General features: G+C 42.8%; 1 protein-coding gene across 1 annotated transcript in view; it reads left to right on the top strand.

Moving 5' to 3' along the window:
* VAV3 (vav guanine nucleotide exchange factor 3) overlaps positions 1-26,793 on the top strand; it is a 252,339-nt gene that overhangs the window by 40,886 nt on the left and 184,660 nt on the right. Inside the window, exon 2 of the mRNA XM_053247816.1 lies at positions 12,485-12,601. Coding sequence (XP_053103791.1) covers positions 12,485-12,601 — 117 coding nt within the window. The remainder of the gene's footprint in view (positions 1-12,484; positions 12,602-26,793) is intronic.

The raw sequence follows: 26,793 nt of genomic DNA, 5'->3' as shown, positions 1-26,793 counted from the left end.
ACATTGTAAATCACTATGATATAGCTTTTTATGAATAGCAGTATAACGGACTTGCAATCTTTGTCAGATCATTTTCAAGGGTATCTTTCTTTTGCAGCTTCTTCAAAAGTGCAGGTTTTCTTATTTTCAGTTGATTTTGAAAGCAACTGATAGAAGAAAACCTGCTCTCCTTCGAAGGACTTGCAAAAGAAAGATACCTTTTGAAAACAAACAGAAGAGAGAGAAAAGTATTTTTTCTGTTCCAGATATAAACACCATCCTTCAGAGAACCTGAAGGTGCTGTGTGTGTGTGTGTGTGTGTGTGTGTGTGTGTGTGTGTGGTCAGTCTGCTGATAGAACTCCCTCTTTCCTTGTTGATGTAAAATGGAACCTGAAATAATCAGAGTGCTGCTGTTTGTAGGATTTCTTATTAATTCCTGCTAGGTGAAAGCCCTGTACTCTTGTGGTTGAAAGGAAGGTAGATGGGCTTTCAAATATGCTACGAGTGTGTTCTAGTTTTGGACAGTAGTCCAACCAAGTGTTGACTCTTCTCTTCAAAAATATAATGGAACAACAATTCTGCATTGCCCCCACTGTAAACATGGAGCAGGAGTTAGCTTGGGGGTATGAAAGTAATTTCCTCCATTACATCCTGTGACCAGTCATTTTTTAGCAGTACACCTCCTTCTCCTTTAAAAATACATAATGTAGACATTGCTAGATACAGATATAGATATTAAGGTGAGTTTACATAACTATTTACGAATTTCTTTTAGCCAACACTAGATATACCCAAGTACTTCAGAATACTAACTCTAAGTCCCACCTTTCTTTTGACATAGACTATATCTGCAATATACTCAACCTTCGTTTATCAGAAAGACAGAAAGTAATTCCATTCCCCTTTTAATCAGACAAACTGGGAAGGTATTCTTCAAACTGGTCTGAAGTCCTTTTCCTTTCAAGATATTCATTTCCTTTCAAAAGGAAAAGTGTGAACCATCTTGAGAAATTGGTTGTGGGCAGTGCTGCATACAAATATATAAAATAAATAAAAGGAGAGTATTGGATACAATAATTTTTTGTACTGCAATAAGAATGCAGGCATTCCTTGTACTAAAGCATCTGTTTCACAGTTGACAGGCACAGGGAATCCCTGAACCACAGTTAGTCTCATCTCTGATGGACAGCAAAGCACTTGCAGCAATATTAAGTGGATTCTCCAGCACTGTTGTCTACCCACTGTTGTGAGAAAAACCATTGGAAGCCTGCTTCACTTGACACTCCAAAACGTATGTGAAGCAGGTCCCAATGTTAATCCAGAAAACACTGTCCCCCAAACATTTAAAAAAAAAGAAAAAAGGATTCATAAACCATTAGTAGAGTCTGTGGGTGATCAAGCCACAAGAGCTCTATTTTGCGTCACACTCGTGTCTGTTACATTTGCTTTGGATGAACAAGTTAGAATGTGCTAGTTTCTTAGACATTTGAGAAAAAGAATTGCATAAAAACCTAGATGTATCCTTAATTTTCACGTCAGGTAGTCTTTGCTCAACTAAAAATGCAGTTTTCTAACAGTCAACTTTCATTTCTTTCCCTCTCTTCTTGGGGGCTCATGGGGAGTCACTGAGAGCATCTGAATTAAGGCTTCATCAGTGATCTCTGCTTTGTTCAGTCCAAGCGCTTTCAGCTATCTTTATTGAACATGGTGACAATTACTGGTGTTGGCAGAGCAGAACTAATTTAATCTGTTATGGCTGCTGAAATTGGTGGAGGAGCCAAGAATGATTTCTGAGAAACACGGTTTTCTCTGAAAGCAAAATATTTTAAAAGTAGCTTTTTACCCTAATGTTCCCTTTCCTTTGTAGCAATGAATGCACATACATCCATGAAAACGTGTACTGTAATATATTTTGCATTTTTTTCTTAGTAATTTGCATAAGTACAAGTTAAGAAACTAGAAAATCTGAAATTGAACTATTGATGCACCACCAATTGGAAACTGGGGACTTCCTATTTACTATTTTAGCTACTGCTTTCAGATCTACCCACATGTTCTTCTGAGCAGACATCCTGACTGGAAAGTTTTTCATATCTGCTGGTGTTGCTGCTTCAGTTTGAGTCTCCTTAAGAGTTGTTTTTATTTCATCTATTACCCTCAGGTTTTTTGTACAATATGGCCAGGCTTTTGCTGCCTGTAGGGTGATCATTTTTTCTGAATAAGAGAGGGAGAGGGTGATGCTTAAATGAACTGTAACAGCCTGTTGGGATGGCTGGATCCTTCATGGGTTTAAAGGGGGAAGCTGTGAGATATGGGTGTATCAAGTCACAGGGGCCAAAAAGCACACATGAAGTGGTGACACCAGGCCCAGCAGACCTAAGAATAGAGTATGACTGTAATCTAGGCCTGTTCAATTAGTGATTCAGCATGCCAAATGAAGCCCACTAGCCAACTATAGTAGCTGCCAGGTGTTTAATGATCAACCTGTTTTTGTAGTGCTGGACATGCAGTGAAAACAGGTGGTTTTGTTGAGGTCCTGCTGGGTGACCATATGTGGCAGAGGGCAACATTTAGCATTGGCTAGTTGTCTAAGCCTGATATAAGATTACATTTGCCTAAATGGTTAAAATGCCCTGGGTACAATCTTTTTATAAAATTCCTGTTGAAATCAATGGCAGTTTGGTATATCCATGTACGTGCATGATCGTGGTCTTAATGCTTCCTCAGGTAGGATTTCCACAACATTTAATCCCTCCCCCCACCCTTGAACTCAATATAAAACAGTGATTATTTTCTGGAAACAGCATCCATTATAATATTGGTTCAGCCTCCTTTGTGAGTTATGGAGGTAAATGGGGAGAATAAAAATGTCTTGTCTTGTTTGGTCCTCTGGCTCTGAAAGCTAATTGTTTTGACCTATGAAAAATTGAGGCCACACTATTGCACTCTACTTTTGTTTTCGTATTTCATAATCTTGCTTTACTTTTCATTTTTAAAAAGTGGCTCAGAGATATCCCCAGGCCTCACAAATTCTTTCTAGCCTTGGCAATTAAACTTTCCTTGAGTACTAGCCATTTGTGAAATATAACCCACTGTGGCACTGCAACAATATATTATATACCTCTTCAAAATGGATATCTGTTTAATCAAACTGAATGAAGTTATGTATTAATGTATTAATAGCTTGGGCTTTATCTAGGTTAATGAACACATGCAATGATTTTTCTTTAAAAATGTAATGTTTTACACTTTGAATGGGTTTTGATTCTCCCTTCGTAATTTTTCTGGTTGATATCTCTCCCGTCCCCAGCACATCATTATATACTTTTACATACTTTTGATAAAAATTCTGCAACACTTATATTTCTGGTTTTAAAAAAAGGTTTCAGATATGAGGAAAAATTGTATTTTGGCCAGTAAGATGTCTGCTTTAATTCCCTGTTCAATAAATGGCAAAAGTGAAGAAACAACAATTTCTATTTAAAACAAGTTCTAGTAAGAACTAATCAGCCTACTTTCCTTTCACTATCTCTACAGCTGGACTAAATTTGGTGCAAATTGAGGTCCACAAGTTAGATCTCTTGCTCCACAAATGTTCATGTGTCTGCCATCTTGGATCAGGATGGATGGCATCATAACAAACTGTGCCATTGAGGTGTTCGTGTGTCATTTACTACAGCTGTTCAAAAATTTGGTTCAAATCAGTTAGTCCTCAAGTTAGTGCACTTGTGCCTCAAAGGTTTATGCATCCGCCATCTTGGGTCACGGTGGGTGACATCATCAAACTACATCATTGGGGCATCCTTATGTGTCCATTCAGCTGTAGCAAATTTGGTTCAAATCTGTTAGACGGAACAGAAGTTAGGTGGTTCACAAGTTAGCCCACTTGCGCCTCAAAAGTTTATGTGTCCACCATCTTCCAGCAGGGTGGATGACATCACAGACTATGCCATTGAAGTGTCCCTACAACTGTACCTGATTTGGTTCATATTGGTCCAGGCATTGCAAAGTTGATAGTGGGAGACATATGGACGAACACGGACATGGACACACACAGAATGCCAGGTGATTTCATATGCCTGCTAGAAAGTAGGCTAAAAACTAGGAATCCTGTGGTACCTTAAAGTGTGTTTGGTGCATAAAGTTTCATAGGCTGGAGTCAACTTCTCAGATGCAGCTTGTCAAACTAGATCTCTAAAACTCCCTTCTTACAGTACAGTATTTGGAAAAGCTGTACTCTGGGTTTCATTTCATGCTTGGGATGCAAATCCTTCATGTAAGGGCTCTCAGAAACCCAGAGTCTAAAAAAAATTGGTTAAGAAAAAAATTCTACTATGTTCTAATTATAACTTCTAGGCATTTTACAAATTAAGTCTAAATCCTTCATAAATGTACATAGGAGGAAGCTCAATTGACCTGAATGGGACTTCTTCTGAATAAGCATGCATTGGATCAGATTATATTGAGCATCTGTTTGCCAGCTGTAATGCAGCCTTTGCTTTTCTAATAACAAGCTGAATGTTCCTGCAAGGAATGGTTAGAATCTCAAAATGTTTGCTTCTAAAGCAGGAGTGCACAACACAAATGCCCTGGTGGGCCAGAACCAACCATGACTTGGTTTGTGGAGCCAGAGGTCAATTTTCAGTGCATTAATTATTACATTTAAAATGATTTAACAATATTAATGAAAGCAATTATTAGTACTTGTGGATCTTTTCGCTACCAAGAGTCTGACAGTTTTAACCAAGGATAGTGGCCAGAAAATAGGGCCAGTTCCTGCTCAGTCATTGGAAAGCCTAGAGTTCATGCCAGTCCCAAACAAATGCCAATTCCTTTCAAGCTTCCAGGCTGCAATCCTAGGAATGCTTCCTTGTGAGTAAGGCTTACTAGATATATCCTGGGGTATATTTTCGAGTAAACATGCACAGGATGACATTATAAGGTGGCTTCCAGAGATGACAGAAAATGGAGCCACCTTGGAGAAGAGGGAACTGATGGGAAATAGCAACCTCCTGCCTTTCCAGGGTGCACTTTGCCTGGTGCTGTAGCAGCTACTCTCTCACTCACTTGTTGGTCCACCACTGCCACATGCACCTCAACGGGTCTCAAGGGCCTGATGGCACTGAAGAGCTGCTGCTGCTGCTCATCAGTGGGACAAGCCAAGAGCTCTTCATGGCTCAAGCTGTTGCTGCAGGGAATTCCTACCTGGGGACCAGCAAAATGGTCCCTGTGGGCTAGATTTGGCTTCCGGGTCTTATGTTGGGTAGGGTTGTTATAAAGTTCTAAACTGAGCTAGGAGTGAGAGAAATAGTCAGCCATCCTTGCATGATCCCCCTGCCACCCCCCGCCACCCGCCTTCTTATTTCCTTATTTATACTTGGAGTTTAGTCGTCCTCAGTTCAGGCTGGCAATCTGAGGAACTGGAAGTATTTGTTCAAGTCTGACCTGTGACTGTGGAAAAGCTTGCAGATCAAAATAGAAATCAAGCTCTGCCTTTATGCCCCTCCCCCCTTCACTTTGTTTTTAGTCTGAAATCCCTGTAGCTCTCATAAGCAAAAATAAGATAACCGCACTCTGCAGCCATCCACCAAACCCTTTTTCATATTGACTTGCCAAGCTTCGTATTCTCTCCTCATATTTATTTAATCATCCAAACATGCCCCCATGCCTGGTGGTATCCACTTGAGTCAGAGGAAAAGGAGGGCCACTTGCAAGAGCAGGGAGGGGCAGCGGTGTTGCAACTGGGTCTGATGCAGTTGTGGATTGTTGTTTCTGCCTGTAGGCAGCTGCAGACTCCTGCCTCTTTAGTGTCTAATTAGCTGTTTTTGTTTGTACTCGCTGTAAGTCGGCTTCTTTACATTTCCCGTGTCAGTGCACATTTGGCTGTGCCATACTGAATCAACATCAAATTTGTGCTTCCTTCTGTAACCCTGGGTCAGACTCTGCAGGTTGAAAATGAATGCTGAATTCCTACAGAGGCACGAGCTATGAGCCAAAATGATTGCTTTTCCAGCCTGCAGTGTTTTATCATACCTATTATTATAATATCTGCTGCTATGAATAGTAGTAGGTACCATGAAGCCTATGGGAATTAAGAGAGAATTCAGAAAAATGCAACAGGTTAGGTGCAGAACTCCTGTGTTCTTTACAGAGACTGAATGCAACAATCTAAAGATATAACTTAAAACAAAAAGGCAGGAACAATTTATTCATTAGTTTCTAAATCTAGTAAATTGAAATATTACTACTATCATAAAGTAAAAATACTCTGAACCTATAATGATAGCTCTGATAACCTTCCAGTAATGTACTGTCGTCAACCAATCTGTTAAAATAACCCAGAATACATCAGTACTTTAATATAGGGGGGAGGTGGTGGGGGGACGGCAAAGCAAAGAAGGACTATGCACGAGAGCAGTTCTATTAGTTAGCATGGAAGAGTCCCCAGTTTCTGCTCAAAAGGTGCTAACACACACTGGCTAACATACAGACCAACCATTTGCACACCAAGTAACATTTCAAATATGCCATGGGGAAAGGGCCATTTTTGCCAGCCCCACCCCTTCATCCCTCTACACTTCCTAAAAATATGCCCCCGGAGGATGCAGAACCCTCAGGGACATATTTTTGGAGGCACAGAGGGCTGCTGTGAGAAGTGAGAATCAGCAAAAATTGCATCTCCCCATTTGCACAAATGAAGCATTATTCAATGCATGAAACGTTTTTCTGAATGTCAGCTACTGCTTTTAGATTCCATTCTTTAAAGTGGTAATTCTTTTATATTTAGCAGTGAGAGGGCAACTGGCCTTATTCAACGCCAACACAGCATCCCTCCAGCGGCTATGGCTGGTCTGCAACAGAAGACCAGCAAACATAATATGCTGGTCTGCAAACTGTTCTGGTTTGCAGAACAGCTGGTCTACAAACATAAGGCAAACATGATCTGCCTTACGTTTCTTTTTAGATTGTGAGCCCTTTGGGAACATGGGACTATCTTATTTATGTGTTGTTTATCTTTCTGTGTAAACCGCTTTGAGAACTTTGGGTCAAGCGATATATTCCCCTTAAGAGAAATCAAAGAAGCTGTGTTTATATTCAGCTGAGCTTTGTTCTGACAAGCATGTTAACAGCAGTGGCGAAAGGCATACTGTGCTTCGTTGGGAATCTCCAAAACTCCTTCTCTCCCAAAATGGTGCTTACATTCTTTTGGTACTTGAGGTAGGAAATCTAAATGGCTACTATCTCCACATGATGGTAAAAATATAGTTGACAATTTGTGTTTTAATAGTTCCACAAAGCTTGCTGTCTGAAGCTGATTTAATCTTCAAATAAAATATTGTTTTAAAAGCTATTTTTGTCAGCCAGTATATTCTGGTCTATTTATCACATTCATCTCCCCCACCCCCCCAATTCATAAATTTTAGCAATTTAAGCTTTAATATTAAAGTTTTTCTTTGTGTTAATAAAAACAGAGGTAAAAAAAAATAAGGGTGCTTCTTTCTGTAAAAAGAACTAATAGCACATCTGGTCTGTTAATTGGGTTAGGTTAACTGTTAAGAGATACACCTTTTAATCCATTTGAAAGATAAAATGGATGGCTATTGAGCCGTTAAATCTGAAACTAAATACGCTAAGTGTGCTTTCAGAGAACAGGCTGATTTCATCCTATTGTCAAGAGGCTTGTTACTTTAAAGGAATTACTTTGTACGTTGTAACTAAAGATGTGTCCCTCTTTCCAATGGAGGTAGGGTTGACAAATGGTGACAAATGCTTGGTTTCATGCGCCTGAAAGCAATCTAATAGAAATAGAGAGTAATGTCACACGGTCTCCTGAAAGCTGGAGATGTCAGATAACAGTTAAATCCGGTGCTGTACCTCCTGATTACAAATTACCAACTAAGTTTTTAAACATAAAATAATCACTATGCTTAAAATTCCAGTCACTTCTTAAAAGGCCTGCAATAAAGTATATGGCAGCCTTGTAAATATGCCCACAAAAGTAACTAGCCTGCTTTAAAAAACAAAAAATAAAAAACCCCTCCTGTCCACATATATCTCTGTTAGTGATCTGTGGCATATTGATAGCCAGAAAGCGGGATGGGAGTAGAAGAATCAAAACGGTTTCAGTTTGCAAAAGCTTTCTAGCTGGGTAGTGTTGATGCCATCTCATGCCATCCTGGAAGGTTGTCTGACCCTCAAGAGAGGTCTTTCCTGGGCACAAGGGTCTGCTGTGGAAAGCAGAGATCAGAAAAGCTTGTGTGTGTGGGGGGGGGGGGCTATTGCTGATGTAACTCCGGATCCAGTCCTATATGTGTGTTGTATTCTATCCAGTATCTTTTGTGCTTGTTTACAAGTTTGTCTCAGTGGGGATCCTGTAGATAGTGTGGGTGGTGGAGTCAGAAAAGAAAAGGGAAGGGAAGGACAAGGAGAAAATGGAGTTGTTTCTGAACAAACTCTTAGTTAAATCTATATAGTTATAGAAGTAGTTTATACAGTTATATATGTTTGTGAGGGAAGCAGCTATAAAACAATGTGGCAACTGGCAGCCTTTCCATTTACTTAAAAGAGGAGGTAAACCAATTATAAGGGGCAAAGGAAAAGGAGAGGATTGCTGGTACTAGGGTGGAATAGCTGGGGGAGAGGAAGTGGGATGCTTTAGGGATATTGAGGTGCTGTTTCTGTGAACCCTGTTTCTGCTCTTGGCCTGTCCTGCTGCCCTAACCACACGTACCTTCGTGTGTGTGTGTGTGTGTGTGTGTGTGTGTGTGTGTGTATGTGTGTGTGTATGTGTGGTGTTGTGGGTCACAGGACTAATGTAAATGCAGTTTGAAATGCTGGTACAATGTAATATAGGACATTGTTCCTTTCTTCTAGATGCAGTTTTTCAGGCACAGGGTTTCAATTCAGAAAGCAAAAAAAATGAGCAGGAGAAACTGAGAATGACTAAAACACATCTGCTGTTTTGAGTCTAGAAGGCAGAAAACTCACTCAGAAATATTTCCACTAGCTGCTAGAAGCCTATCTTTTATCTTGCTCAAAGCAAGTCAGGTGTTTTCATTTTACTTCTGAGGGAGAAAATAGCCCTATCATGCTAATTTGCCATATTAAATGTTGTGAGCTAGTTTCACTAGTTCTGCATAACATTGTAAAACTGTAATTGCATAATCCTCAAGGGTATAATTACAGTCTATTTTGCATATGCAATATGCATTTGTGATGGTTTTAATCTGTAACTACTGTACAGTTTATATATTCACAGAATCTGTTTAACTAGACTTTTAATCAACTGTTTTGGTGTATAGTATATGTTTTTACACACTGAATAATTAATTTTGCTGCACCAATACTCGGTAACTGCCTCTGAAGTGTTTTGGCTCACTCTTAGCTGGAATAGTTGAAATATATATTTTTAAAAGCTTTCCTTAAGAATTTTGTTAGGTATGTTCATTGGACACAGTATACTGTGCCAGGGCTGTGCAGGCTGAGGTGTCTTGCTTCAGGCACATTTGAAGATCTACAGTATATATATAATTCTCCTGTGTGCCAGGGAAAATGCGTCCCGGCAGCCCAGGTGATTGGCTGGGCTGCGGAGGCGCCTGATTGGCTGGCGCAGTGCACCCAGGAGAATTTGACCAGTGGGCCAGGCTGCCGGTGGTGACGGTGGCCGCAGGCCCGGCCCGGCTGCAGAGGCAAGGCAGTGGGCCCGGGCAAGGCGGCGGCAGGCCTGGCCGCAGCAGCGGGACTTGGCCTGGCAGCCTGAGCAAGAGGGTGGGGGAGAGGAGGCCGGCTGCAGAGGCCAGCAAATGGCGGCAACAGTCCTGGCAGGCCTGGCCACAAAGGCGGCACTTGGCCCGGTGGTGGGCCAGGCTGCGGAGGTGCTGGGCCCGGCCGCGGAGGCGGCTTATGGCCAGGTAGTGGCGGAACCGGCTGCTGAGGCCAGATGCCCGTGGGAGGCTGGGGTGGGAGGGAACTGGGCGGCAGGACTTCCGTTTTCGCTGCCTGATAAGTACTGTGAAATGAAATGCAGGGGGAGGGGGAGAGAAAGAGAGGAGAGGGGGGGGAAGGGGCAGGGGGGAGGGAAAGAGAGAGTAGGGCAGGGGGGAGGGCAAGAGAGTGGGGCAGGGGCGGGGGAGGTCAAGGAGGGAAGGGGAGGGCAAGTGGGAGGGGGAGGGCAAGAGAGTGGGGGAGGGCATGGTAAGAGAGTGGGGGAGGGGAGAGGGGATGGGCAGGAGAGAGGAGCGGGGGGAGGGAGGGCAAGAGAGATGGGCAGGGGGAGAGGGGAGGGCAGGAGAGAGGAGCGGGGGGAAGGGTGGAGAGACTGGGGCAGGAGGGTGAGAGAGGGCGGGGAGGGGGAGGGATGGCAAGAGAGGGTGGGAGGGGAGGGGGCAAGAGAGGGGAGGGGGCAAGAGAGAGTGGTGAGGGAGGGGAGGGGGCAAGAGAGAGGGGAGGGGAGGGGGCAAGAGAGAGAGGGGAGGGGAGGGGGCAAGAGAGAGTGGCGAGGGAGGGGAGGGGAGGGGCCAAGAGAGAGTGGCGAGGGAGGGGAGGGGAGGGGGAAGAGGGGCAAGAGTGTGGGGCAGAAGGGAGGGAGGGGGATACAGCCAGCCCCAAAGAGAGCACAGATGCTCTGTGCGGGTTGGCTAGTACTATTAAAAGGCAGCAAGTTTGTCAGTTTAGTTTGATTATACTATACCATCAAGTAAATGATGGTAAAGGGTGAAATAGCTTGGAGGGCGAAATAGCTTGGAGGTTCTGCTCAAAGCATCAAAATGTCTTTGGCAATCTTTGCATTCCATTTCTCATTTTATGGCATTACTATGGATGGCTATTGAAATTGGTAAGCCATTTAATCAAACACTCGTCAGAGAGTAATCACTATGCATGTGTTGCCACATTCCTTGGACCACCTCCAAGGGGTCCAAGGAGGTATGGACCTCCTTGGACCATACACAGATGTATCTATACTTTGAAGCTACACATGAGGGGACAATTGCTGAGAACAAAAATTTTCAAGCGTGACTAACAAGCTGATCCCAGTCCAGGTAGTACTCTGTTGTGTAAAAGTACTCTAAAGGAGCAAACAGACTTGGAGACATAGACTCTGGGGGAAAAAGTTCTATAAAGTTGTTTTTTATAGAGCGAACACACAATGCAAAAGCTATGAAGGTCCTGTTAAGGTGGGAGCCAACAAAGAAACCCAGCCCACATCTATGCTCTTTGCCATGGGAGGCACTAGGAGGGCACCTGAAGTCTGAATCTGATTGGTCGTTGGCCAAGCACCAATGAATGCTTGTATGAAATTACCAGGAGATGTTGAGGAAGGTCCCTCAGAATTTAAGGCTTAAGCAAGTGAACTCACATGGGCAGAGAATAAGTAAGAAGAGGTACAGCTTGGTATGCTAGAGAGGTCATCTCAAGTTGCAGACTCAACAATATGAGCTCTTTTGAGGGTGAAGTTTATGGAGAGGTGGAGTGTACTAAAGGAATTCAGGGATGTAGAAGGGCAGAATGACCACCACAGTCCTCCATCTAAAGATCATACATGTGATCCAAAGTCAGATACTGTGTATAGGTTTTTCTTCTGGGGTATCATAGCAGGGTTTGCAAAGGTAGGAAAGTTCAAGAACAGAAGGGATCGTTAGGAATCTTTATTGTGAGCTTAGGGGCACTCCCACCAAATTAATTGATTTTGTCTTGAAGCTTGCCTTGGTTGCATTTCATTTCTCTCTGCATGTGCTTTTTGTCCTAAAACCTTTGTTTATTTCAAAGGGAAACTCAACTTCACTCAAGACATCTGGGATTCACGGGGTGTCTCTCCCTAGTGCAGACAATTCCCAGTTGCATGTCTAAGCTATTTTGATCCAAATGGAGGCTAACCTCTTTTATGTCACCAAATGCTTGCTTCTGCAACAGTCTTGCTCAGGGTGAATGCTAAATTCAAAATGGACTGGAGACTGCCTCGTAAAAAATGCTTCCACGTGGAGAGGTGTCCCCCCCCCTGTATCTTGGCTGTGTCTGTAAGACCCACAAAACACATGACATGTGTATGCTCCCCATTTCATTGGTTGTCCATAATGTAGCCACAGGCTATTCTCTGGTACTGCAGTCCACAGTAATGCTGAGAATGAGGGGAAAAACATCCTTGAAACTAGTTCTGTGATCAAATGTACTTTAGGTCTGTCTTCTGGGAACAGAAGTCTTCTCTTCCACATGAAAACTGATGTTGAAACTGAGGGAGTTTCCCAAGTCATATGTGGTACAGCACAGAAGATCAGTTACTCAAAGGTGGTGGGGTGGTGGTGAATCCACTAACTCACTGCAAGCCTCTGCTTATCCTAAGTAGCTCTTTGTATCCTGGCTGTGGCTTTCTATAAAAAAATGTTTTCCCCTCAAGGAGTTGTAATGGTAATAAACTTCTGACATACACGTATGGTTTTAAGTGTGTGTGTGTGTGTTCTGATGGCTTGATGGCATACTAAGAGTGTACCTGTTTTCCTTCCCATCTAGTTTCTTTGTTTGAAGAACATAAGAACATTCCTTTCGGCCTGTTGTGAGATATTTAGCATGAAGAAAAGTGAACTCTTTGAAGCATTTGACTTATTTGATGTCCGGGATTTTGGAAAGGTATTTACAATTTTCTGTTTAATCAGCTATGAGTATATGGGTTAAAATCACTGCAGGATTTCATTAGTATTTTTTTGTTGTGATGTTGTTTGTTCTAATTGAATATATACTTCAAACTTTGTAAGGAAATATTACAGTGAGGGGGACCATGGGATTGTGATGCACTTACAGAACATTAATCCATTACAATGTAACTGTGCATTTCCCATGGTTGTATCTTGATTTCTTCACATGATACAAATTTATAAGAACAAGCAATCATTGTAAAATTAAGGGTGAAGCTATACAGTCTAAATAATGATATTTGAAGCAACATTGCCTCCTTTTAATTTTATTAGCAATGCTTCAAATTTGTATAATTTTATGTTACTTGAACTGTCATGGTCTTCACTATGAATCCTTGTAGGATACTGAAGTTTCTCTTTTTCTCCCACCAAAATATAGTGTTCTGGGTTCCCTAGAAACCTGTGAAATAAGTTAAACCTGCTTTAAACCTGCAAAGTGAATGTGCCCTTAATGTCGCCCAGAATAGGGGTGTGCAGTTTGGCTGGTTCGGTTTGAATTCATACTGGACTTGAAGCAACCTGGCTCAGTCCGGTTCTGTGTCTGTCCGAACCGGAACCAGTTCAGAGGATATACTTGTAAAGGGGAATCCGATGAGGATTCCCCTTTACAAGTAAAGGGGCTTAGGTGGTGAGCGATTGGAAAAGCTACTTACCCCAGCCAGCTGGGGCCACCGCCCACCCTCCCGGCATGCCCCTCTCCATTACCAAGCTGCCTGGCTCAGCAGCAACTAGGTAAAGCGGGGTGGGGGTGGGGGGGTGGAGTGCGATTGGCAGTGCCAATCACAGTTTTCACCTCTCAGGGCCCGGCCCCATTTATACAGAACAGGGCCTGGTTCGGTTCAATCATGGACCATACCACTCCCGGTTCGTCTGTGATCAAACCTCTGAAACGGCCCCAGTTCAAGGTGAACCGGTTTGGGAGGAACTGTTTGTGCACACCCTTATATCAGAACCTGTCCAGAGGTAACAAATACTACTTAAATATTCCTATTACCTGCTGCAGATTGGGTTATGGGTAGTGCCAGTCTATATATGTCTGATATTCAAGGTTGGTGTAGCAGCATCTATAGGTACCATCGATGCAGTATTTTTAGTTGACTCTTTGTTCTTGATAAACCTGTATTTCCTAGTTTTTCCCTACCTGCTCTCTATTAGCATAATAGTGAGCAAATTTACTTGATTTTAACAAAGATTATGGAATACATATTAAAATACAATATCATTATAAACCAGTCTAATCTTGTGCAACAAAACTTAAAATACACAAGTTACATACAATTAGAGGTGTGCAATTTAATTTTGCAATTTGTTTCAAGCTCAAAATGAATAGCAAAATCCTTGAATCAACCTTGAAATGTTTCGAGCACCATTTTGAGTCCTGTTTTTTTCTGGACAGAGCTGGTCTACCAATTTATTGTTCAATTTAGTTGTTGTTCAATTTTTATACTGCCTTTCATAAGGCATTCCAAGGTGGTTTACAAAAGTTAAAATATAATAAAACTCCATTAAAAATCACATTTAAACATTAAAATCAGTTGGAGTCAGTGGGTAGACCAGTTCTCTGAAGTTGGCCGAAGCACTAAGTCCAGGGTGGAGGGCTGGTCTACCCACTGACCCCAATAGGTAGACCAGCTCTCCCTGAAAACTGGACCCTTTTTGGGTGGGAGAGCTGGTCTACCAATTATGTTTGATGGATAGACCAGTCTTCCGCTCTGGACTTAATGTGTCGTTTCTCTCTTCAGAGGACTGGTCTACCCACTGACCCCAATTGGTAGATGAGTGCTGCTTGGAAAAACAGGCCTCAAAATGGTGCTCAAAACATTCTAAACATTTCAAGTTGAAATGGGGCTGTTTTGTTTCAAGCTTGTAACAGGCCATTTATTTTAAGGGTGTTTTCTTTTGCGTTTGAAAGACTCAAAACAGCCATTTTGAGCTGGAATCGATTTCCACATCTCTGCATACAACATTATTAGGTTGTAACTTAAGATAACGTAATTATAAAGAAACAACCAAGACAAAATGTGTCACACATCTTTTGCATGTATTATTGAAATGTTTTATTAATGTGCTTATTACGTCCATATATTGAGCAGCATTCACTGCATGTGCTCTGTAGACCAGCTGCTTTCTTTCCACTCCAGGCTGCCCTCCTATTCCTCTGCACACTCTCCCAATGGAGGGAAGCATTTGAAGGGGAGAATTTCCTGCAGTGTTCGCCATATTTCTCCTCTCTCCCACCCCTTTCTGTCTTCTTTGCTCTGTACATTGTCAAGGCTCCCAGTCACCCTTTCCCCACATGCCTGCAGTCTGTTTGTTGCAGGGCCATCTTCTGCTGCTTCTCTCTTCGGACGGGGACTCACTCACTCACTCACTCTTGGACTGCAGTAAGAAAATAGTAGGGGGTTGCTGTCTACTCTCTCTTTCCCCAGTTCTTGCAGCAATTGCTACCTCTGCTTGTGTTCTGTGAGGCCTGGCAACAATGCACATGCACTGCAGATGCTGTTCTGCTACATTGCACAGCAAGTATAATGCTGTGTGTTTGTTACTACTTTCTTGCAGTCTCTTGCCACTTACAAGTGGTGGTGGAGGTGCAGGGAAAGCTGATGCACTTACAGGTGAAACTCGAAAAATTAGAATATCGTGCAAAAGTTCATTAATTTCAGTAATACAAATTAAAAGGTGAAACTGATATATGAGATAGACGCATTACATGCAAAGCGAGATAAGTCAAGCCTTAATTTGTTATAATTGTGATGATCATGGCGTACAGCTCATGAGAACCCCAAATCCACAATCCCAGAAAATTAGAATATTGTGAAAAGGTTCAACAGTCTAGGCTCCAGGTGTCCCACTCCAATCAGCTAATCAATCCATAACACCTGCAAAGGGTTCCTGAGCCTTTAAATGGTCTCTCAGTCTGGTTCATTAGGAATCACAATCATGGGAAAGACTGCTGACTTGACAGTTGTGCAGAAAACCATCATTGACACCCTCCATAAGGAGGGAAAGCCTCAAAAGGTAATTGCAAAAAAAGTTGGATGTTCCCAAAGTGCTGTATCAAAGCACATTAATAGAAAGTTATGTGGAAGGGAAAAGTGTGGAAGAAAAAGGTGCACAAGCAGCAGGGATGACCGCAGCCTGGAGAGGATTGTCAGGAAAAGGCCATTCAAAAGTGTTGGGGACTTTCACAAGGAGTGGACTGAGGCTGGAGTTAGTGCATCAAGAGCCACCACACACAGACGGATCCTGGACATGGGCTTCAAATGTCGTATTCCTCTTGTCAAGCCGCTCGTGAACAACAAACAACGTCAGAAGCGTAACTTACCTGGGCTCAAGAAAAAAAGAACTGGTCTGTTGCTCAGTGGTCCAAAGTCCTCTTTTCTGATGAGAGCAACTTTTGCATCTCATTTGGAAACCAAGGACCCAGAGTCTGGAGGAAGAATGGAGAGGCACACAATGCAAGATGCTTGAAGTCCAGTGTGAAGTTTCCACAGTCTGTGTTGATTTGGGGAGCCATGTCATCTGCTGGTGTTGGTCCACTGTGCTTCATTAAGTCCAGGGTCAACGCAGCCATCTATCAGGAGATTTTGGAGCACTTCATGCTTCCTTCCGCAGACGAGCTGTATGGGGATGCTGACTTCATTTTCCAGCAGGACTTGGCACCTGCCCACACTGCCAAAAGTACCAAAACCTGGTTCAATGACCATGGGATGACTGTGCTTGATTGGCCAGCAAACTCGCCTGACCTGAACCCCATAGAGAATCTATGGGGCATTGCCAAGAGAAGGATGAGAGACATGAGACCAAACAATGCAGAATTGCTGAAGGCCGCTAATGAAGCATCCTGGTCTTCCATAACACCTCAGCAGTGCCACAGGCTGATAGCATCCATGCCACGCCGCATTGAGGCAGTAATTGCTGCAAAAGGGGCCCAAACCAAGTACTGAATACATATGCATGCTTATACTTTTCAGAGGTCTGATATTGTTCTATTTACAATCCTTGTCTTCTTGGTTTCATGTAATATTCTAATTTTCTGGGATTGTGGATTTGGGGTTCTCATGAGCTGTACGCCATGATCATCACAATTATAACAAATTAAGGCTTGACTTATCTCGCTTTGCATGTAATGCGTCTATCTCATATATCAGTTTCACCTTTTAATTTGCATTACTGAAATTAATGAACTTTTGCACGATATTCTAATTTTTCGAGTTTCACCTGTATATACTGATTCCCTGCTAACTGAGCAAAGAGGCACCTTTTAAAAGGGGTGATTCTCTTTATTTAGCAGAGGGAGAGCAACTGGCCCTATCCATCCCCAGCACAGCATCCCTCCAATAGCTATTGCTGGTGTCTGTCTTTTTTAGATTGTGAGCCCTTTGGGGAAAAGGAGCCATTTTATTTATTTCTTTATATCTGTGTAAACTGCTTTGGAACTTTTTGTTGAAAGGTGGTATATAAATATTCATCTTATAATACTAACCAAAACTTTGAAAAGCTATTCCCCCCCAAATTCCTGAGAATGTGAAATAGGGACAGCCATTTTATCATTTGGAGAGGAGAGCTGGTTTTGTGGTAGCAAGCATGACTTGTCCCCATAGCTAAGCAGGGTCTGCCCTGGTTGCATATGAATGGGAGACTTGATGTGTGAGCACTGCAAGATATTCTCCTCATGGGATGAAGCTGCTCTGGGAAGAGCAGAAGGTTTCACATTCCCTCCCTGGCTTCTCCAAGATAGGGCTGAGAGAGATTCCTGCCTGCAACCTTGGAGAAGCCACTGCCAGTCTGTGAAGACAATACTGAGCTAGATAGACCAATGGTCTGACTCAGTATATGGCAGCTTCCTATGTTCCTATCAGGAATAGAGATTAAAAAATAGGGACTGCTAGGTAAAAATGAACAATTGGCATATATATTTCTGTAGCTATTCCTCTGTATTTGTAACACGAATGAAAACAAAAGGAACTTCACTAGCATTAGTGCACTCAGTGCATGCAATTAGTTTATTAGCCTTATTTTTTTTTTGAAAAATACCCTTGTTAAGACTTCTAGCTTTATTTATTTAAAACTCCCCCTCCCCACAAACACAATGCCGCTTGAGGTGGCTTACAATAAAGTGGTTTTACTACAGATTATTTTAACAAAGTGTCTTATCAACTGTTTGTTAATGTAGCTGGGCAATTGCGAGTGCTTTAAAAAGTGTTTAAAATGGCACCTTTTTCCAGGATAAGATCGTATATTTAAAAATAGTGATTAGATAGACATTTGACATATAAGACACATCTATTGTCCATATCTAGAAAAAAAGGTTCTAATGTTGGTTTCTCCCATCTGCTTTAAGGGAAGCTGTTAATAGCTTTTTATAGGCAGTGATGGCAGAACTCACAGGCGGTGAATGTTAGCAGTAGCAGCACATGAAGCTTCTGCGTTCCATTCTCTGAACACCAATAAACTCTAGTAGCAGATGTGGCAGTGGCCAGAGCAACTTGCATTCAGTACTTTCAGTCTTCTCTATTGTAACTACAGAGGCCCCCCCCACTTTTAAAGTTGGGTGATTTTTAAAAATATTATATATACAGTGAGGGAAATAAGTATTTGATCCCCTGCTGATTTTGTCCGTTTGCCCTCTGACACAGAAATGACCAGGCTATAATTGGAATGGTAGGTTTATTGTAGCTGTGAGAGACAGAACAACAACAAACAAACCCTCAAAAGCCCAGTGCCCAAAAGTCAGCGATGGATTTGCATTGTAGTGAGGGAAATAAGTATTCGATCCCTTCACAAAAGATGTCTTAGTACTTGGTGGCAAAACCCTTGTTGGCAATCACAGAGGTCAGACGTTTCTTGTAGTTGGCCACCAGGTTTGCACACAACCCAGGAGGGATGTTGTCCCACTCCTCTTTGCAGATCCCCTCCAAGTCAGAAAGGTTTCGAGGCTGATGTTTGGCAACCCGAACCTTCAGCTCCCTCCACAGATTTTCTATGGGATTAAGGTCTGGAGACTGGCTGGGCCACTCCAGGACCTTCATGTGCTTCTTCTTGAGCCACTCCTTTGTTGCCTTGGCTGTGTGTTTTGGGTCATTGTCATGCTGGAATACCCATCCACGACCCATTCTCAATGCCCTGGCTGAGGGAAGGAGGTGCTCACCCAAGATCTGACGGTACATGGTCCCATCCATTGTCCCTTCGATGCGGTGAAGGTGTCCTGTCCCCTTAGCAGAAAAACACCCCCAAAGCATAATGTGTCCACCTCCATGTTTGACGGTGGGGATGGTGTTCTTGGGCTCATAGGCAGCATTCCTCCTCCTCCACACACGGCGAGTTGAGTTGATGCGAAAGAGCTCGATTTTGGTCTCATCTGACCACAACACTTTCGCCCAGTTCTCCTCTGGATCATTCAGATGTGCATTGGCAAACTGCAGACGGGCCTGTACATGTGCTGCCTTGAGCAGGGGGACCTTGCGGGCACTGCAAGATTTCAGTCCTTCATGGTGTAGTGTGTTACCAATTGTTTTCTTGGTGACTATGGTTCCAGCTGCCCTGAGATCATTGATAAGTTCCCCCCGTGTAGTTCTGGGCTGCTTTATCACCGTTCTCATGATCATTGCAACTCCATGAGGTGAGATCTTGCATGGAGCCCCAGACTGAGGGAGATTGACAGTTATTTTGTGTTTCTTCCATTTGCGAGTTATCGTGCCAACTGTAGTCACCTTCTCACCAAGCTGCTTGGCGATAGTCTTGTAGCCCAGTCCAGCCTTGTGCAGGTCTACAACCTTATCCCTGACATCCTTCGACAGCTCTCTGGTCTTGGGCATGGTGGTGAGTTTGGAAGCTGAGTGATTGCTTGCTTCTATGGACAGGTGTCTTTTATACAGGTACTGTAACAAGCTGGGATTAGGAGCACTCCCTTACAGAGGGTGTTCTAGGGGTGTGCAATTCAGGATTTCGGGTGATTCGGCTCGGACCTGAACCGAATCACCCCTGTTCTGTTTTGTGCCCGAATCTGGGTCACCCGAATCACCCTTGATTCGGTTCGGATTCGGATTTAACCCAAATCCGAATCCGAATCGATTCGGGAGGGTAAAAAGGGGCCCAGGGGCAAAATTTTGGGGTGGGGTGGTAGTGCCCAATGGGTAGAGTCTACCACCCCAATTTCAGGGGGATTGGGCAAAATCCTGATTTTTGGTGAATTTTTAAAGTTTTAGTGACTTTGGGGCAGTTCGGGGGCATAGCATGGGATCTGGGCAAAAGGCGTGGGGTGGGGTGGTAGTTCCTAATGGGTGCAGGCTACCACCCCAATTTCAGGGGGATTGGGCAAAGGGCTGATTTTTGGTAAATTTCTGAAAATTTCATGTCTTTGGGGCAGATTGGGGCATATTGGGGCAGAAAGTGGGGCCTGGGGCAGAATAGTGGGGTGGGGTGGTAGTGCCTAATGGGTGGAGGCTACCACCCATCCCCAATTTAAGAGTGATTGGGCAGAGGGGTGAATTATGGTGAATTTATTTGTATGAGGTTTGTCTTCATAAGGTGAAGTGTGCTAAACTGATTACTTCCTCATATTATTCATAGTAAAGGAAAGTGTGAAAAAGTGAAAGTGGGGTCATGAGAGTTGTTTAATTGAAAAAAATCTCATTTGCTCTGATAGAATGAGAATTCACACCTCAGAAGTTTTTTCTGAGGTGTGAATTCTCATTCTATCATAGCAAATGAGATTTTTTTCAATTAAACAACTCTCATGACCCCACTTTCACTTTTTCACACTTTCCTTTACTATGAATAATATGAGGAAGTAATCAATTTAGCACACTTCACCTTATGAAGACAAACCTCATAAAAATAAATTCACCAAAATTCACCCCCTGCCCAATCACTCTTAAATTGGGGATGGGTGGTAGCCTCCACCCATTAGGCACTACCACCCCACCCCACTATTCTGCCCCAGGCCCCACTTTCTGCCCCAAAGACATGAAATTTTCAGAAATTTATCAAAAATCAGCCCTTTGCCCAATCCCCCTGAAATTGGGGTGGTAGCCTGCACCCATTAGGCACTACCACCCCACCCCACTCCTTTTGCCCAGATCCCATGCTATGCCCCCGAACTGCCCCAAAGTCACTAAAACTTTAAAAAATCGCCAAAAATCAACCGTGAATCGAATCACCCGAATTTTTTGTGCCCGAAATTCGGGTGATTCGGCTCGTGCCCGAAAAATATCGGGGGTCATCGGGGGTGATTCGGTTCGGCCCCGAATCACCCGAAATTGTTCGTTTTGGGCACAGATCGTTCTGTGCCCGAAATTTTTTGCACATTCCTAGGGTGTTCCTCATCTCAGCTTGTTACCTGCATATAGTGAAAAGACACCTGGGAGCCTGAAATCTTGCTGGTTGATAGGGGATCGAATACTTATTTCCCTCACTACAATGCAAATCCATCACTGACTTTTGGGCACTGGGCTTTTGAGGGTTTGTTTGTTGTTGTTCTGTCTCTCACAGCTACAATAAACCTACCATTCCAATTATAGCCTGGTCATTTCTGTGTCAGAGGGCAAACGGACAAAATCAGCAGGGGATCAAATACTTATTTCCCTCACTGTATATCAAGCAAGACCTGCAATGCGATTATAAAAAATGATGAGCCCTCCCACTATAAGTTTGCCAGTTTGTAGTGATTTGTCCAGTTCAGATGATCCAGACCATAGTTGGTTTGATTAGGAATGCAAGGCAAAGGAGTGCCAAGCCTGTGTGTTCCCTTCTCCCTTTTCCTGGGATGGAGAAATTGTGGCTTGTTAAATCACAGCTCTGCATGCCATTCAAACCTGGGAGCTGTGGCTTACAACCAAAGTTATGAAACCAAGATCAAATCTGTAATGTGTGAGATAAGGAAACTGAAGGGAAGAGGATGGAGTGTCTGAGTCTGTCACTTCTTTTGACTTGTGTTCCTAATGCAACAAACCATGGTTTATTGGGTCATCTGAACTGGGCATGGCTTATTGGGTCATCTGACTTGGGCAATTGCCTTTGGAATTCCCTGTAATCATTATGAAAGCTTGTGTGCAATAAATAAGGAAACACTGCACTAATGGAGACGCTAACCTCAGAACATTTCAGAATAATTATCTGTCCATATATAAAACCCATGCATGATGAAACTAAGATAGCCATCTCTGGTCTCCTCAGACACTTTCTATTATGTATGAACTATTTCTACGTCATGGATTTCTGGATTAACTATCTTGTGCTGTAGAGATAATGGCTTAGCTTTCCAGACAAAAGTGGCAGTGAGATTTTTTCAACTTTGTTTCTACACTGACTAGGTTTTTAAAATAAATGTTCCATTGTGCAAGGAAGAGATTTGTTTAGACACGAACACTTTTGGTCTAGTTCTGTAAACTCAAAAAGTAAGACTTGAGACATTTTACAAAAGTCTGAACTCTGTGAACTTAACATTAGTCAGAGCTGCCTACTGTCCTGAAGGATTTGTGATCAGTTGTGTTGACTTGTTGGTCTTTCAGGAAAGCTTCCTCCCACACACACTCTGATGCCAAGACAATGTGTTTATTTGGAATTCTGTATTGGAGACTCACTTTTTACTAGCTTAACTGTTTGCCTCATTCTGCTTGTGTGTTGGCATCAATTTACTAGAACCTGAAGCTTCTTTATGAATCTTCATTTGTGCTTAGGGATGAACTGAAGGTAGGCAGGGAGACTTCTTGTGAATGGTTTTGGCTGCATCAAAATGTTTTTCCTACCTAGTGATTTTTCAGAGGTTGCTTTAAAAGTATTCACTTTTTAAAAAAGAAGCATTGCCCTCATTTTGATGTCTTCAGCCCTTTGTGACGTTGTCATGTAGGCAGCCTGCTATTTGTTGAGTCCCCAAAAATGATTTTTATCACAGTTTGAAACTAATTACAGACAACTTCAGGCAAGGCAGCTTTGTTATAGAAAGTATAACAGAAAAGGATTCAGCCTAGTGCTTTTTGAAATCAGTAAGAGACCTCTGAGACGGACACAGGATCCTCCAAGGAACAGTAACTCAATTTATGTAAATTTCATTGGGTGTCGGTCGGCTTTATTTCTTTTGAGAGTGAGCCAATGCCCACTTTACAGTGTCATTCCATCTAAATGTATTAGAATTAGATTACAGTACGTTTTCCTGGTTGTAATCATTGCTGGTGGTTGAACCAAAACTCAGAGGGCCTAATAATAATAATAATAATAAAAAAAAACACTTTAAAATCTTATTGCAGTATACTTTTCTAACAGATGTGTGGATGACTTATGGCATGACGTCAATAAAGGCTAAAAGGTCATTGTTGGAACGTAACTATTACTAGGGGGGTGGGGGGTGGTATAGACACCTGATAGTTGAAAATTGGTACACTTCCTGTTACAGTTGCTGCTGCTGCTGCTTTTGCTTTTTCAGTCAAAAGGGACGCAGCAAACTCAAGCAAAAAAGAACGGAAAACACAAACAAAGTTCATGTCATGTAGTCATTTTAACCACTCTCTCAGTGCTGCGGAAATCCTGGCTAGGACACAGCAGGACAGTGTGAGCCAGCTGAGGTAACAGATTACAAAGAATGCTGGATTGATACCAAACTTGTGCTGAAGAGACTGCATGAGGAGTGAACTGAGAGAGCTGCATGTTCTGTTCCATGAACATAAAAACACATGAGGAAGCAAACTTTTTCACCCCACAGGGGCATTCGTTTTGCATGAGCATTAGTTTTATGATGGTTTTTATAATATCTGTTTGTTCACAAATCTACATGGGCATAGCCACCATTGGGCAACCGGGTTCAAAGAACCTGGGCCGCTGCTCCTCAGAGGCTGCGCCTTGTGGCCCCAACATGCCTCTCTGTCTGCTGTCAGACGTGGGGGGTGCTAATTGAGCTCCCGAGCAGGGCCATGCAGCAGCGTTCGGGAGTTAGATGGCTGGCGCTGCCACGAGCAGCTCTTCCCTGCCTTAAAGGCAGGGAGAACCGCTTCTGGCCATGCTGCAAATTCAGCGCTGTCCCTGATCTAGCTCCCGAATGGGGCTGTGTGGCCCCTTTCAGGAGTTGGATGGCCAGCGCTGCATTTAAGGAAGGGAAGAGCCACTCCTGGCTGTGCTGCGAACGCAGTGCTGGCCTGGATCTAACTCCCAAACGGGGCCAAGTTGCCCCGTTCAGGAGCCAGACCACTCCCCACTTCTGACGTCAGATGTGGGTGTATGGCTAACCCCCACATCTGATGTCAGATGTAGGGGATGGGGCAAGTGGGGCTGCTGTGGCAGCCGGACATGGGTCGTCCCTGGTCTGTCTCTGCCTCATACAACTTAGTATGAGGGAAACAGAGACATAGACCAGCAGTGGTAGTCTTTAAAGAAGTTGTAGCGGATTACAGCTTTTGTCTCAGAGCAAGCTCACATGAGGGAAAGAAATGCTGAATCATCCCTGCTGAGCTGCCTAGCTAGGCTTCTCCTAAAACTATTCTGTATTATTAGTAGGTTCAAAATGCTGCCACCACCACACCTGTTGTTTACAGAAACTCTCTGGTCTGGAGTGGGATAACCCAGAAAAAAACCCTCTCTTTGGCTCTTGGACAACTACAAAAACCTTCCACGTGCAAGCCTCCACATGTTGATAGCTGCTGAACATTTGCGGACATGTTGGCACCAGAGAAATCCCCTTTCGTCCCCCTTTTCTTGAGTTAAAAACCAACTTGGAGAGGCTTGTGGGGAAAAAAAGAACTATAAAAAACCCCAGTTTTATTAAATTACTACAGACTGTTTTCATCTGAGGCTTTCTCAGCTTTTAGATCTAATTAAGACTACTTAGTAGGATTACAAAAATAGGTTGTCTTAATGCACGCTTAAATATTCAGAGGCTTTTGCAATGCCTTGCCTTGCAATCGGTGTATTGAGCATAGGCTAGTATTTAAATTACATTGCAGGTAAACGATAATAGAACAATATCTAGAATATGCAGAGTACACACACAAAACAATATAACATCCCTAACGCTCAGTCTGACTAAACAAACTGTTCCCTATGCTAACTTCACGAAGCCATAAGCCCTGGCTCCTAGCCTTGAACTCACCAAACCCCTGATAATAATTCAAGCTTCCTGCCCTCCTATCTTTCAAAGATTTGCAGAGTTATTCTCCTGAAGCCAATCTCCATGGCCACATGCCCTCCTCTGCACCTCTAGCTTAGCTTCTTCTAACAAAGAACTCCCTTCTTCCTGGCAACAGCTCTCTAGCTCCCATCCACCTGGTATTCTGATTGGCTGAGCCCTGGAGTACACCAGCCTGTCAATCAAGAAGGGTTCACTTCCTGTTAACTTTTTAGAGGGAGGGGAGGCTGGTCACTACAGAAGTCGTTAAAAATATCCTCAAAAGCAACAGCACATTCTTAGAAACATTCAAGACTTTTGCTTGCCAGTGAATTGAAATATCAAGCATTTCCCCCCTTGCTTTGTCCAGATTTCAATTTCAAAGTGGTCTCCTTCTGCTGCTACTCATACAGGCAGGAATATGACACAAGTTCCTGCATGTTAGAGTAGCCACCAGCCATCAAGGACCATTAAGTACGTACCGTTAACTATCAAGCTAACATGTGAGGCCATTTAGTACCAGTTGTGTAGCACTTTATTCAGTCACAGACTAAAATCATGCCATCACAACGATTTTGTTAAACTGCATATTTAAATAAATATATAATCAAAATAGACATATGCAGGTGTATGTTTAAACTAAAGTCATTCTCCTGATGCATTATTTAGGGAAACATGTGGGAGCTAATTGCCTGTACATACAGATTTCTCCTCTGCAACTCCATGGATTATTAACACCTCAAGATGTGCAAACTGTTTCAAATTTGTGATGAACAAAAGTACATTAGCAGAACTGTGCTGGTGCCTAATGTGTGCTATATGTAGGAGGAAATTGACATTAGCTAAGTAGTTGTATTCAGTGTAATCCAGATTTCACAAAAACCTGTAAAATGGCTTGAGGAAAATATTGCTTGCCTCTGTTATTACAGAAAGCAAGATCTAGGCCACCCATGGAATGGAGACATCTTTATTTCTGGGAAGAAAGGTGCAATCTAAGGCATCTTTACTTAGAAGCAAGTCCCACTGAATGGGACTTTTAAAAACATTGCACATCTTTCATATGAGTTAGGTAATATATGGCTCTTTAGCAACAAAGAAAACATTCTTGTAGCTATCATGGGAAACAATGTATGTATTTACGTTCCTTGCATATCATCTCTACAAAGCAACACTGAATCCAAATTATATAATGTGTGTATTCTTCCCTTCACTATGCTGAACAATTTTGAAATTGGGTCTAAGCTTTGTTTAATTAAAGTGAGGCTTTTATAGTAGTATTCTTTCACCCGAATTGTCAGGGTAACTGGAATTAACAGAAGAGATGTTGTTATGTGTGCCTGTAATATTTTACTGCATGCAATGTGAGGAGAAATTTTGGAGAATGCCAAAGGTTTAGCTAAACATAAGTGTAGTGCATGACCATGATGGAGATCACACAGATAAGTGGAGAAGGAAAGACAACAGTTCAGTGTTACTATCTGTGACACATTAGTTTGTTGTATCAGTTGGTTTAAATAGCATATGATCTATTACAAGAATGAGCAGATCAAATCAGTTCAATCTTTATTACGGTCATAGACCAGCATACTAGAATGAGCAGAACACCCCCATGCTAGTGGAGCAGTGTTTCTGTACAATGGTTTCTCTACACAGAACCATTGTGGCCTACAGAATCCTTTCCAAAGGAAGCCAAGTCACCCAATGTCGGGAGGGTGGGGCAGATTTGCTTTCTTCAAATGGTATTTCTAAGTGTGGTGTTTTTCTTCCCAAAGGAGGGAATGGCAGATATTCCCTTGTGAAATAAAAGGGTACATTCAGGGACACCAGCAGACCCGTAAATAAACCTGTCCTTGGTGACTCCTGTGGTGGTGGTGTTTTTAATGAAAAACAAGTTGTGCCCCTCTCACAACAGTTTTGCCAGTGGTAGCTGGTTTCTTGGTCTCATGCTGGTTTCTTAGTCGTATGCTGCTAACTCCTGCTAACTGAGCAGAGAGACAGCCTTTTAAATTGGTGATTCTCTTATCACCTGATAC

The sequence above is a fragment of the Hemicordylus capensis genome, chromosome 4 (assembly GCF_027244095.1).
Source record: "Hemicordylus capensis ecotype Gifberg chromosome 4, rHemCap1.1.pri, whole genome shotgun sequence".
In the NCBI taxonomy this organism is placed as follows: domain Eukaryota; kingdom Metazoa; phylum Chordata; class Lepidosauria; order Squamata; family Cordylidae; genus Hemicordylus; species Hemicordylus capensis.
This window is presented reverse-complemented; position numbering and strand designations above follow the sequence as displayed.